Source organism: Doryrhamphus excisus, linkage group LG10, assembly GCF_037039965.1.
Source record: "Doryrhamphus excisus strain RoL-2023G ecotype Guam linkage group LG10, RoL_Dexc_Guam_v1.1, whole genome shotgun sequence".
NCBI lineage: Eukaryota > Metazoa > Chordata > Actinopteri > Syngnathiformes > Syngnathidae > Doryrhamphus > Doryrhamphus excisus.
This window is the reverse complement of record NC_136366.1, coordinates 11,952,504-11,967,195: the sequence shown is the minus strand read 5'-3', so window position 1 is coordinate 11,967,195 and position 14,692 is coordinate 11,952,504. Positions and strand designations below refer to the sequence as shown.

Below are 14,692 nucleotides of genomic sequence, written 5' to 3'. Positions count from 1 at the left end.
AAAAATAAGTTTCCACCTTTTCAAAGGTTGTCACGACACACTGCAAATGAGCTATTTATTAATGGGGAAGACCAGTGAACTCTTTAATCTGCTTGACTAAAACCACAACATGACGCCTTTAATGTAGGATATGTGGTCAGAATAATGGAATACTGGCATAGACTAATTTCGGTATGCCTGCATCATCTTGTGAGGTCTATAGAAAATAGAAAATATATGAATGAATGAATTTGGCTTTTATCAAACTGTTGCTTTTCACTAATTAAAATTTCCCACAATAGTGTAATGGAAGTGTGTTACCTACCTACCTACCTTATTGATTTCCACGTAAGGACTGTGGATGACGGGCAAAACCTCACAAAACGTATGTGTGGTAAATGTAGGTCAGTGTTTAGGCCAGCAGAGATTGCTTTGCTGGCCCTGAGTGCACACCACTGCAAAAAAATATCATCATAGAGTAGGATAGGAGGACGCAAACATTAGCAAGACAAGCATAGCTATGTGAGTTACCATGCTAACATTACAGTCACATTTTAACCACAACCTGATGCTAGGTTAGCCTATTTGCCAAAGAGAAACAAAACGATCAAACAAGGGATGTACTGTATAATTGGCAGAGCTCCAGGATTTAGTATAAGATGTGTAGTGAAGCCTTTTTTTAGTACAATGATTTATTATTATTTTATATGTTTTTTATGACTTTTAATGCTGTTAGAAGACTACTAAAAGGTCAATTGTCCATTATAGGAGGCTTTTAGAAATACAGTAAAGTCTCGTTATATCCATATTCTCGGGAGTCGGAAAAAATACCGATATAACTATCCATATATCCGATCCTGCGCCGAACTGCAAGTGGGCAATAATGCACTCGATATTGTTCTATACTATAGAACAATGTCGAGCAGCTTAAATCAATCTTTGCTTAAGGATTTCAATACCAAAAAAGAACACGGTATTGAAATCCTTAAGCAAAGATTGATTTAAGCTGCGTTTGTATCGATATAAGCAGACCAAATTGGCTGGCGGGAGATGAAAAGGGCATCGTAGTAACCGGATTATCATAATAACCGGGTATCGTACTAACGGAACTAATTATATCATAAAAGACTAGAAATTTGCCGGGAAATGAAAATAGTATCGTAATAAGTAGTAATTTGTTAACCGATATCGATATAACAAGACTTTACTGTATATTTACTCTATGTAGCTTGTACGGTGTAGTAGTAGGAGTGCACTATAATGTATTTTTTTGTCTTAATTTAGCCCAAAATGACTAAAGCCAAAATAAAGTAGATGCAGGTGAATGAAATCAGCATGTGTGTGTTTTGCAGTGAAGGGTGCGTGTGTGTGCATGTGTGTTCTGCACTCGCTGCTGAATGTCCACTAATCCCTGCAGCAGAATGGAGACCTGAGAGAGAGAGAGAGAGAGAGAGAGAGAGAGAGAAACAAAAAAAAATCAAAATCACACCGCCGAGGAGCTTTTGACACATTATATTCATTTTCCAGCAATCACTTCAAAGCCGTATTCCTGCATTTTCATTTTAGATAATGCACTTTACATTTCTGTTTTTGTACAGTTTGTGTCTTTCTCACGCAGTGGATTGGGAGTATTTGGATACAAATGTTCCATACCGGGAGGATGAAATTGACTACAAGGATCCCTGTAAAGCTGGTAAAGTACTTTTTTTTATTTATTCATTGAGCTTTCTCTTTTATTTAGTCTCCAATCTAGGCTTTGTGGGGGCTAGGTTTGTTATACAACAACAAAAAACAGTTGCAATAGTTTCATAATAATAAAAATAAATAAATTCAGCCTTTATAAAGATGATATTGCTCAGTTTAGAGGAGATAATTTTACATTATGTTTATTATTGTGTTTGCAGTGGTGCACTACAACATACAGATGTTGATACGTGTTTTTAATATAAAACCCATACTACAGTACTACTACTACATTTTTAGTATCTATTAAAAATATAACACTGATAAAGTGCAGGAGACAAATTAGTGTCTGATGTGCCTGATCAAACATGCCTGTAAATATGCTCATTCATCCATGTCATGATATTCTCAGGGCATTGAATGGATCGCATCTGGACTGTTCCGATTGTCTTCGGAACCACCCAAACATGCCAAGCAATGAATTAGTCAATTTTGGAGTTCCTAAGCACTCGTGACTTCCTGTGACTTCCAAATACACGCCACCTCTCTTCTGCACAGTAGTTGCCAGGAGACTGACTTGGAGGTCATTGAGGCCGAGGGTGAAGCAGCCGCGGCTGCCTGTAGAACTCCCTCTGGCATCAAAGCATGGGGTGCAAAAAGACGGCCAATTACATCCACTTCATTGTGACTCATTTCCACCTTTCAAAGGTTGTCACATCACACTGCAAATAAGGACCAGTCAGATATTTGTTCTGCTTGACTAAAGCAACGGGATACCGGAAATAATATGTTAATCATTGAGATGTGAACACTGAGACTCTAGTCCAGGGGTCTCAAACACACGGCCCGCGGGCCGAATGTGGCCCGCAGGACTCTAGTTTGCGGCCCCCACCTTGATATGAAAGTTTAATGTTAGTGCGGCCCGCGCAAGTTTGATATGGATGCTGTATGGTATCATGTACCCAGAAAAAATTACTACGTTTGATTAATGTTCATGTTAAAGGTTAAATAACTGTTAATAGTTATCCTCCCTATCCGTGTGGAAGTGGTAAGTTTTTGGCTATTTAAGTTTAAAGGAAATAACTTGAAGGCTACCGTTTAGGTCGCTAGCTCTCTCGTTTGTGAGTTAGCATGTGTCTCAAAACCCTGCAGTTGCGCAATATGTTGTAAATAAAAAAAGTATAAATGTGAATATAGTCGTGTTTTGTCATGTCTACAGGGCTCTAATAATGCTTTGTTAATTTTAATCTGAAAAAAATAATTAGTCTACCCACCAACTATATGTGGTTTCTTAAGTTTTTATTATTTGCCGTTTTCTTATTATTATTATATTTATTTATTTATTACTGATTGATTGATTTTCTTTATTCTTGATTTATTTATTTTTCATCTTATTTTGTGTAGAAAAATAAAAAGTAAGATATTTGAGAACAGTGGAATTTTATCAGAGCTTTTCTTGTAGAAAATTGGAACCAAAGCGAAGTTTTTTTAATTTTTTTGTTTTTAATAAATGCGTTTTTTTTTTTTGTTTTTTTTTTAAAACCTGATGCGTCCCAGTCTCACCCAGACCCGAGCTCCCGTGGCCCCCAAGTAAATTGAGTTTGAGACCCCTGCTCTAGTCCATTATTATTATCATTATTATATTGAATAGATGGATGGATGGATGGATAGATACTAGATACTTTCTTTATTGTCATTGCACAATATCACAGCAGTGAAATTGCCAACGAAATGTCGTTGCTTGGCTCCCGCATAATAATAAATAATAATAATGTGGAGAATAAATTGATGACATCAAATATGAACAACAATGTACAGCATAAACAGTAATTTGTACAAATAATTTAAATAATTTTGAATAAATAATGTTATAGTATAGCATTTTCCAATGTTTGCAGCAGCTTTCAATAATGTTGGTCATTATAAATCTTATAATGAATATAAATATACTCATTTGTGTGTCCACTAGCTGCCTTTTTGGGTGACATTGCCTTGGATGAAGAAGACCTTCTTATGTTTAAAGAAGCCCTAAAAGCAGAACGCGCCCCTCTTGATCAAAAAGGTACCGTCTTGGACCCATTTCTTTCTTTTTTGAATCCACTTGTGCGCAAATGGTAGCCATTTGACTTTCTCTGTAGTTAACAGTTCCACTTCCAATGAGATCATCAGAATTAAGAGAGCTGCACGTCGCCATAAAGGAAGGAGGAGAAGGGCAGCCACATCCAGATCTGAGCGGGTTTGGCCAGACGGCATCATACCGTATGTGATCAGCGGTAATTTCAGTGGTAGGTTCAGGCTAAAGACCGTCAACTGTTCAGCAATCAAACCCTGATTCAGAGTGTTTCTTCAGGTAGTCAGCGGGCTATTTTTCGTCAGGCCATGCGACACTGGGAGAAGCACACTTGCGTGACGTTCACTGAGAGGACCACAGAGGAGAGCTACATTGTTTACACGTACAGGCCTTGTGGGTGAGTGGAGTGTTATCTACAGTATGTAACAAATCTGGGTGTGCGTAGGTCCTGGATGGGAACCTGAACAGCCCCCCCCGCCAACCCCTCCGCCCCCTTGCAGTTGCTGTTCTTATGTGGGGCGGAGAGGCGGCGGTCCTCAGGCCATCTCCATAGGCAAGAACTGTGATAAGTTTGGCATTGTGGTGCATGAACTCGGCCATGTCATTGGCTTTTGGCATGAGCACACACGTCCTGACCGGGACGAACATGTGAGCATCATTAGAGACAACATCCAACAAGGTACTTTTTTTTTTTTAAACTCTAACCCAATTTAAATCCGTCCCACAATGTATTGTGTGTGTTGTGCAAAAAGTTGATTATATAAAGAGGAGCAAACACATGAGGGAGAGGATAGATTTTTATCACGCTTAGAGCATGAGGGAGTTAAGAGCGGACCGTTAAGACCAATGGCTATCTGTTGCACATCGACAGGACAAGAGTACAACTTCCTGAAGATGGAACCAGGCGAGGTGGACTCACTTGGCGAGGTGTACGACTTTGGCAGTGTCATGCATTACGCCAGGAATACATTCTCCAGGTTGGCACATCATATAACACAATGCATGACACACTTATGAAAAATATGAAACTATGAGCTGGAAAACTCATATTACAAATATCCAACATAAGGTGGCCAGAAATTTTTCAGTATTGAAGAAAGCAAAATTTGTTCTCAATCAGAAATCACTCCACACTCTTTATTGCTCTCTGGTTCTACCATATCTTCCTTATTGTGTGGAAATATGGGCTAATAACTATATGTACTGCAAAAAAGGTCAGTAAGGATAATTCATAATGACGCCTACAGAGAACATTCATTCATTCATTCATTTTCTACCGCTTTTCCTCACGGGTCACGGGGGTGCTGGAGCCTATCCCAGCTGTCTTCAGGCGAGAGGCAGGGTACACCATGGACTGGTGGCCAGCCAATCACAGGGCACATATAGACAAACAACCATTCACACTCACATTCATACCTATGGACAATTTGGAGTCGCCAATTAACCTAGCATGTTTTTGGAGTGTGGGAGGAAACCGGAGTACCCGGAGAAAACCCACGCATGCACGGGGAGAACATGCAAACTCCACACAGAGATGGCCGAGGGTGGAATTGAAGTCGACCACCGTGCCGCCCTACAGAGAACATACTAACTCCTTATTTCTAAAATCACGCATAAATAATGCATAAGGCAAAAAACAACCAATTAGCTAAAAATGTCATCCAATACTTCTCTACAAGAGAGGAGAAATATGATCTCAGGGATGAACTCAATGTGAAACACTTCTATGCTAGGACTACGTTAAAAGGCATAGCATTTCAGTATGTGGAATCAAACTATGGAATGCATTGAGTAAGGAAATCAAACAATGCACAACGATGAGCCAATTCAAGAAACAATACAAGCAGTTGATGTTTGCTAAATACAAGGATGAAGAGTCTTGAACCAGTCATGATGTGCTATATGTGTCACTATATTGACTTACTTACTATGGTACACATTATGACATTGGATGGTCATATCACCTCCTACTTCAGTACGAGGTACATAATTAAAAAAAAAAACCTTAAACTGTATTATGGAAAGCAGGAAGTGAACAAATGTAACAGTTACTGATTGTAAAAGTACCAGATGGAGGGGTAGGATTTAATAAGCTTTGCTTCTTCCTGCTCCTTTTGGACATGTGGAACTGTGAACTGATTATGGGATGCACTCAATTGTAATCTGATGCATGTTCAAATGAAATAAAACCATTACCATTATCACTTCATGTGCAACTTCCTGCTAGGAAACTTTGTGAAGGCCCATTGCCACCACCTAGAGGATCAGAGTAGACTATTGCGATTTAAGACTAGGGTCCGTCCAGTGCGTGTTTTTTTTCTTTTCCGTGTGTGTGTGTGCTTTGTTTTGTTTTTAAACTTCATTCCCACTTTGTTGGTGTGAGTCATGGGTGCAAGCCAAGCTAAATAAAGGCACCGCATTGCAGGCTTTGTTGAATAATTCGAGCTGGAGTGGCCTTTTTCTCTGGCATTCAGGGGCGCGCTCCACCAAGCTGGCTGGCAAAGGCCAAAAGCCCCCCATTCAGACCCCTGTGTTTGCACATGCTTGCCATTCATGGGTACATCACCATGGGAACCATGCAAAAGTGAGCCCCTGGACTCACTGAGAGATTTTCAAAAGGTTATCAATAAAGTAACAAAGGGAGTTAAAGGTGTAAAAACACTTTTTGTCCAAACTTTCTAATTGCTCACTGTGTTTATTGTCCTCACACAGAAGTGTCTTCTTGGACACAATTTCACCTCGTTATGATGTTAACGGAGGGCGGCCGCCTATTGGACAGAGGATCAAGCTTAGCAAAGGCGACATTGCACAAGCACGAAAACTCTACAAATGTGCAAGTATGATGCATTTACTATTGTTATTTTAATGCAGCATTTACTGTATTAGTCCAAACGGATCCACACCATTCTTCATTCATCTTATGCTAATGACAGGATACGGAGAGACATTGCAAGACAGTTGGGGAAACTTTTCCTCCCCTGATTTCCCCAATGGGTACTCCTCATACGTTCATTGTGTGTGGAGGATTTCTGTCACACCTGGAGAAAAGGTAAACACGCTATATCTTTATTGCATTTTGAGCTTTGTGTAATTAGAGAATATCCATAATCAATTCACATGTGTTGTCTTGACGATATACCATATTTTGTATTGTTATTCCACCAAAGAACACTTCTAATAAATCGTACATTTGTTGGTAAGGTTGCAACTTTTTGGATTGGATGAAATGAAATGGCTCAACCGTAATTCTTAGAACTTCCACAAGAGGGAGACATAATGACAAATTAATCAGTGTGTACACACACAAGTGGCCTGATACTGTATGATAGTAAAGTGTGGTGAGGTTCATGGCTGGTGAGACACAGAATCTTTTGGATTTTAATTTTTTTTTGTTAATACAGGTTGCTCATTAAGAAAACAACAAAGAAAGAAGAGAATAATTCATTTTTGTTTCTAAACAAATGTCTTTAAATCTTTATTGTTTTCAAATACTTGCTCGTCTCATTTATTTATGAACTGAAAAACATTTGTTTTCCTTTGTTTTATTTGTATATTAAGTACACACAGCCTTTTATGTCTCCACAGAAAGGTACTCTGAGATACAGAAAGTATTCTCTGATGCGTTGTTGCAAAAGACTGATCACCTCACTGGTTAGCTTCATTATATAATTCTCCATTTTCCATCCATCCATTTTCTATGCAGCTTATCCTTACTAGGGTTGCGGGTATGCTGGAGCCTATCCCAGTTGACTTGGTCGAGAGGCAGGGTACAAACTGGACTGATCGCCAGCCAATCACAGGGCACATATAGACAAACAACCATTCACACTCACATTCATACCCATGGACAATTTGGAGTGGCCAATTAACCTAGCATGCATGTTTTTGACGGATCAATGGTTCCCTTTCAGAATTTGCTTGTAAACCTTCTACCCTATTCTTGTCTTTATAGATTGTTTTGAATTTCACTGCCATGGATCTCTTCAATAGTCACCTGTGCTGGTATGACCACGTGGAGGTCCGAGACGGCTTCTGGAAAAATGCTCCTCTGAAAGGTTTCTAACTTTTCCGTCATAAAATATGAAGCCTGACTTGCCTTACTACTTTACTTTGTCATGTCATATTCTTGGCAGGCCGTTTCTGTGGAGACGTCGTCCCAGACGTCATCACCTCAAGCGGGAGTCGACTTTGGGTTGAATTCAGGAGCAGCAGCAGCTGGGTGGGCAAAGGCTTCTCGGCAGTCTACGAAGGTACCTCGTATTTGATATGACCGCACCTGTCATCTTCAAATCACGTGTCACCTCTTGTGCAGCCGTCTGTGGGGGGGAGGTGGAGCAAGACAGCGGTCAGACCCAGTCCCCCAATTATCCTGATGACTACCACCCCAACAAAATGTGTGTGTGGAAGATCACGGTATCAGAGGGGTATCAAGTGGGCCTCTCCTTCCAGTCGTTTGAGGTTAAATCATAAAATTTACACATACATACACATACATTTGACCTCTCGTGCTTGGGCACATGTATACAAATGTCAGTGTCTTTGCTTCACCTGCAGCTGGAGAGTCACGATAGCTGTGCCTACGACTATGTGGAAGTGAGGGATGGCAACTCAGAGCTCAGCCCGCTGCTCGGCCGCTTCTGTGGCTACGACAAACCAGACAATGTCAAAAGTAGCAGCAGCCGACTCTGGGTGAAGTTTGCGTCAGACGGTTCGGTCAACAAAGCCGGCTTCTCTGCCACCTTCTTTAAAGGTCTGTGAGCCAGCACGTGTTGACGTTTTAGCCTTGCAAAATCAAACTTGCTTATGGTTTACCAGAGGTGGACGAGTGCTCCCGTTCCGATAATGGCGGCTGTGAGCAGCACTGTGTAAACACTCTGGGTAGCTACAAATGTGCCTGCGATCCTGGATACGAACTGGCCAGTGACAAGTCCAGCTGTGAATGTGAGCACTCCACTCCTTAAGACTTCGTAACATCATCAGCATGTTGTAATTAATGCAGTTAATCGCTGAGTGGCCTGTAGTTTCTGGGTGCGTGCTATAAATGCAGTTCAAAACCCTTTTTCATTAATAACTGTGGCTGTAGGCAACCTCCTGATGTAGTGATGCATTTATCATACAGCATCCAGCATGTTCCTACTCGGCTGTTAGTATGAAACTTTAACGTGTTAACTTTGCCATACTGTTGAATGGACGCATCAGTGGCATTCATTCATTCATTCATTCATTTTCTGCCGCTTTTCCTCACGAGGGTCGCGGGGGTGCTGGAGCCTATCCAGCTGTATTCGGGCGAGAGGCGGGGTATGTGGGAGGAAACCGGAGTACCCGAAGAAAACCCAGAGTGGCCGAGGGTGGCATCGAACTCGAGTTTCCTAGCTGTGAGGCCTGCATGCTAACCACTCGACCGCTGTGCAGCCCCGGAACGTCAACATTTATTCATTTATTTTCTACCGCTTTTCCTCACGAGAGTCGCTGGGGGTGCTGGAGCCTATCCCAGCTGTCTCCGGGCGAGAGGCGGGGTACACCCTGGACTGGTGGCCAGCCAATCACAGGGCACATATAGACAAACAACCATTCACACTCACATTCATACCTATGGACAATTTGGAGTCGCCAATTAACCTAGCATGTTTTTGGAATGTGGGAGGAAACCGGAGTACCCGGAGAAAACCCACGCATGCACGGGGAGAACATGCAAACTCTACACAGAGATGGCCGAGGGTGAAGGGTGGAATTGAACCCTGGTCTCCGAGCTGTGAGGTCTGTGCATCAGTGGCGTTTTATTAATGCTAATATACTTTTCACTTTCTTATGTGCTCCAAAACACTGTTTTCTGATTTCTGAATCAACCCAACTGGACTATGTTCTGGACTCTGGTGACCCACTAGTTGGGTGACCAAATGGCCTGTTTTTCCAGGACATAATTTGCTTTCACATCCTGTCCTGTCCATCCTGTTTTGTTTTGTTTTTTTTAGAAAATGATACAAATGTGGCGGCACGGTGATCGAGTGGTTAGCGCGCAGACCTCACAGTTAGGAGGCCAGGGTTCAATTCCACTGTGTGGAGTTTGCATGTTCTCCCCTTGCATGGGTGGGTTTTCTCCGGGTACTCCGGTTTCCTCCCCCATTCCGAAAATATCCTAGGTTAATTGGCAACTCCAAATTGTCCATAGGTATGAATGTGAGTGTGAATGGTTGTTTGTCTATATGTGCCCTGTGATTGGCTGGCCACCAGTCCAGGGTGTACACCGCCTCTCGCCCAAAGACAGCTGGGATAGGCTCCAGCACCCCCGTGACCTTCGTGAGAATAAGTGGTAGAAAATGAATGAATGAACTATACAAATGTAGTGTGAATGGTTGTTTGTATATATGTGTCCTGTCTCTCGCCCCAAGTCAGCTGGGATATGCTCCAGCATACCTTGTAAGGACAATCAGCATAGAAAATGAATGAATGGTTGTCACAAATCTAAAATGTATACTTCCTTCTCCCAGCAGCAGCCTGTGGCGGGTTCATCACCGAACTAAATGGCTCCTTCACCACACCAGGGTGGCCTAAAGAATACCCACCTAACAAAAACTGCGTGTGGCAACTGGTGGCACCCGTCCAGTACCGCATTACGCTGGTGTTTGATGTGTTTGAGATGGAGGGCAATGATGTAAGTATAATTTGAAAAGTCATTATATATCCCACATTCTTTATCTTCTATGCCGCTTATCGTCACTATGCTGGAGCCTATCCCAGCTGTCTTAGGGCGAGAGGCGGGGTACACCCTGGACTGGTCAAACACTCATTCCAAATATCATATCATTTTGCTGGGATTAGCTCTAGCATACCCCACAACCCTGGTGAGGAAAAACGGTACAGAAAATGGATGCATGAATAAATGGATGGACTTGGAGTGCATGAGAAAGTGAAAATGGAAACGTAGCACATGGTCAGTACAGAGTACAAAGTACAGTGCACAACACAGCAGCAACAGGACCAATGTTGTAATAGTGCTAAGGACTCTGAGACATCTGAGTTGTGATGTTGTGCAGACGTAGATAAAGCTGCTGGATGGTGCTGACCACTCATGATATCTCAAATGCAGCTACTGACGTTTTGTGGTGTTAATTAAAAAAAAAACTACATGCAAAGGTTGCCTCCAGCCAATGTTCTTTGACCCTACATTAGGGTGCATCAAATTTGAATGGGGAATTTTAAATTCATAATATCAATTTGGCTGGCATTCCATTTTTTTCTAATGAACATAAAAATGTCTTTTGCAAAGTTTTGAGGAAATCCATTGAGATTTAGGGGTGCCACCTCACACATAAACATCAATTCCATCAGGTATGCAAGTACGATTACGCGGAGGTACGCAGTGGCGCGAGCGCAGACTCAAAGCTCCACGGGAAGTTCTGCGGAGAGGAGAAACCAGAATCTGTGACCTCACTACAGAACAAAATGAGGATCGAGTTCAAGTCCGACAACACCGTCTCCAAGAGAGGATTCAAGGCTCACTTCTTTTCTGGCAAGATTCAACATGGCTGCTTATGTTCTGTATGTATGTATGACTGCGGCCAGATGGGTTGTTTTGCTTTGCAGATATGGACGAGTGCTCCCAAGAAAACGCTGGTTGCCAGCATGAATGTGTGAACACCATGGGTAGCTACAGCTGCCAGTGCCGCAATGGCTTCAAGCTGCATGACAACATGCACGACTGCAAGGAAGGTGCAGAAAATGTGTCAAAATGAAACCATATAGAAGAACATAACAGAACATAGAAGATATAGAAGAAAAGTGGCAATCATGTGTCCGCCAAATGGCTCATGTTGTTGTTTTTGATGTGATGTTCCCAGCGGGCTGTGATCACATGATAAGCGGCGTCTCAGGCACAATTACCAGCCCCAACTGGCCTAATAAGTACCCCAGTAAGAAGGCCTGCACCTGGGTTGTATCCACCACTCCTGGTCATCGGATCAAACTTGTAAGTTCCACAGTTCCAAAAAATGCACTCAGCTGGGTTTTCATCGCACTTTATTCTTTTCTACTGAGGCTTTCAACGAGATTGACATGGAGGCTCATATGCAGTGTGCTTACGACCATTTGGAAATCTTTGACGGGGCAGATGCCAGCGCCCCGAGTCTGGAACAAGTCTGCGGTTCCAAGAAGCCTTCTCCAATCATCTCCAGCGGCAATGCAATGTTCCTCCGCTTCTTTTCGGACAACTCCGTGCAAAAGAGAGGCTTTGAGGCCTCATATAGAGCAGGTACCCCCCCCCCCTCCCAAGTCCCCTTCGAAATGATAGAACACTATAAAATGGTTAAGAAAAGAAGCATTCTTCCCTCCCTTCATTTTTACAAGGCTGCTCTTTTTTTAACCCTCTAATTTGTGGTGGCTTCAGAATGCGGAGGGAGCCTTAACGCAGAGGTCAAGACGAAAGATTTGTACTCCCACGCCGAGTTTGGAGACAACAACTACCCGGGAGGCTCCGACTGTTTGTGGGTCATCTCTGCCCAGAAGGGTTACGGAGTGGCGCTCATCTTTCAGGTGTTTGAGATTGAGGAAGAGCTCAACTGTAACTACGATTACGTCGAGCTCTATGACGGAGCTGACGTCAAGTCCCCAAGGCTGGGACGATTCTGCGGATCTGGGGTAAAGATGCTGAAAATGTCAACCTCATAAACAATATGTATTTCCTTCCATAGTTTCCTCCACAGACCAGGGTTCAATTCCACCCTCGGCCATCTCTGTGTGGAGTTTGCATGTTCTCCCCGTGCATGTGTGGGTTTTCTCCGGGTACTCCGGTTTCCTCCCACATTCCAAAAACATGCTAGGTTAATTGGCGACTCCAAATTGTCCATAGGTATGAATGTGAGTGATTGTGATTGGCTGGCGACCAGTCCAGGGTGTACCCGCCTCTCGCCCTGAATACAGCTGGGATAGGCTCCAGCACCTCTCGCGAGGTTAAGCGGTAGAACATAAAAAGGTAGAAGGTAAAATTTAAATTTGCTCAAGATTGTTTTGGGGAAAAAATAGCAAAACAAGTAAAACATCTTGGCAATAAGTGAGCATAATTCATTGAGCATGTGTGTATTAGCTTTATACTAGCATTTTGACCTAAAGTCATTGGAGTAATTTCCAATCATGGTGCATCCTTGTTTTTTTTTCACCTGACTGTATGTGAGGAAGTATTGTATTTTCTGCTAAAATGTCTGCATCTTTTTTCTCCTCCTCCAGACTCCAGAGGAGATCTACTCAGCCGGGGATGCGCTGGTGTTGAAATTTCAATCAGACGACAGCATCAGTAAAAAAGGTTTCCACGTGCACTACACCAGTACAAAGTTTCAGGACACTTTATACGTGAGCAAGTGACTCGAAACATCAAATGCAGACTCAAACGTTTTGGTCGGCCGCACCCAATCCCAGCGAGGAGTGAATGGATGAATTTATACCCCAAACGTGACATTTACAGCAGACAAATGACATATTTACTCTTTCTTACTGTGTGATCATTAAGGACTACTTTTACATAATTGTAGGTGCATACGTTTCCTCGTGCTGCCTTTGTGATCTTTTTTTTTTTTTAGCCCTGTGAGCATTTAAAAAACACATTTATACAGTCTGTATAAGAACTAAAATACAGTATTCTACAACATCCCTCTGTATGATACAGTGCACTTCTACAGAACAGTACTACAACTACAATAATAAACATATTGTTAATACCTGTCATGATATTTTAAAATGTAGTGTAGTTTATTATGTTTTCTTGACTATCCACTCTTATTGTGTCTAATAAGTATTAATAATTAAAGCAGTTCTGTTGTATAGAAGTGTTTTACACATTCGCAGTCCAATACAAATGCCTGCATTGTACACATTACACACAGCATTTGTGCCAGTTTCAACATCAGCCAATGTTTATATCGACAACCACCACGCAGCACCACCATAACTTCAATGGAGGCTGGGATTTTTGGATGATATGCTGTATGCCATGGCTGTATACATGACCGGGGGGTCTCAAACTCAATTTACTTGGGGGCCACTGGAGCTCGGGTCTGGGTGAGACTGGGCCGCATCAGGTTTTCCAAAAAAAACCAACAAAAAAACGCATTTATTAAAAACAAAAATTTTTTAAAAACTTCGCTTTGGTTCCAATTTTCTACAAGAAAAGCTCTGATAAAACATTCCATTGTTCTCAAATATCTTACTTTTTATTTTTCTACAAAAAATAAGAATAAATAATAAATAAATATAATAATAATAATAAAACGGCGAATAATAAAAACTTAAGAAACCACATATAGTTGGTGGGTAGACAAATTATTTTTTTCAGATTAAAATGAACAAAGCATTATTAGAGCCCTGTAGACATGACAAAACATGACTATAGTCACATTTATACTCTTTTTATTTACAACATATTGTGCAACTGCAGGGTCTTGAGACACATGCTAACTCGCAAACTAGAGAGCTAGCGACCTAAACGGTAGCCTTCAAGTTATTTCCTTAAACTTAAATAGCCAAAAACTTACCACTTCCACACGGATAGGGAGGATAACTATTAACAGTTATTTAACCTTTAACATGAACATTAATCAAACGTAATAATTTTTTCTGGGTACATGATACCATACAGCATCCATATCAAACTTGCGCGGGCCGCACTAACATTAAACTTTCATAACAAGGCGGGGGCCTCAAACTAGTGTCCTGCGGGCCACATTTGGCCCGCGGGCCGCGTGTTTGAGACGCCTGCATTAAGCATCTTTGGCATGCCACCCGTAACCATGTCTATGTTTTCATTCTTCCTCATTCTCGAGGTGCATTCACGGGCGCTATTTATTAGGAGTGTATGTGTAGTGTAAATAAATGTGAATTCAATTTAAATTACATGGTGTTTGTGAACACAACTGCTCATATGTTAAAGCAGTGGTTTAACCCCCACCCACAGGGGACAGAAATGTTTTCACC

At 41.8% G+C, this 14,692-nt stretch overlaps 1 protein-coding gene across 2 annotated transcripts; it reads left to right on the top strand.

Annotated features, from left to right (window-relative positions):
- The first annotated feature begins 1,443 nt into the window (after nt 1-1,443).
- Nucleotides 1,444-13,887, top strand: LOC131103184 (bone morphogenetic protein 1-like). 2 transcript variants are annotated; one of them, XM_078794129.1, is made up of 21 exons: nt 1,444-1,672; nt 3,632-3,724; nt 3,801-3,951; nt 4,017-4,130; nt 4,234-4,412; nt 4,605-4,710; nt 6,446-6,570; nt 6,667-6,782; nt 7,686-7,788; nt 7,867-7,983; nt 8,046-8,191; nt 8,288-8,483; nt 8,549-8,674; nt 10,127-10,150; nt 10,222-10,385; nt 11,063-11,243; nt 11,318-11,443; nt 11,572-11,699; nt 11,768-11,981; nt 12,117-12,367; nt 12,953-13,887. In XM_078794129.1, exons 1-21 carry the CDS (start codon nt 1,549-1,551, stop codon nt 13,085-13,087), a joined length of 2,919 nt encoding a protein of 972 aa, XP_078650255.1. In that variant the 5' UTR covers nt 1,444-1,548; the 3' UTR covers nt 13,088-13,887. The 2 variants fall into 2 exon arrangements, with proteins under 2 accessions (XP_078650255.1, XP_057905222.2); XM_058049239.2 differs by lacking the exon at nt 10,127-10,150 and having other exon boundaries at nt 10,225-10,385; nt 12,953-13,886.
- The last annotated feature ends 805 nt before the right edge of the window (nt 13,888-14,692 follow it).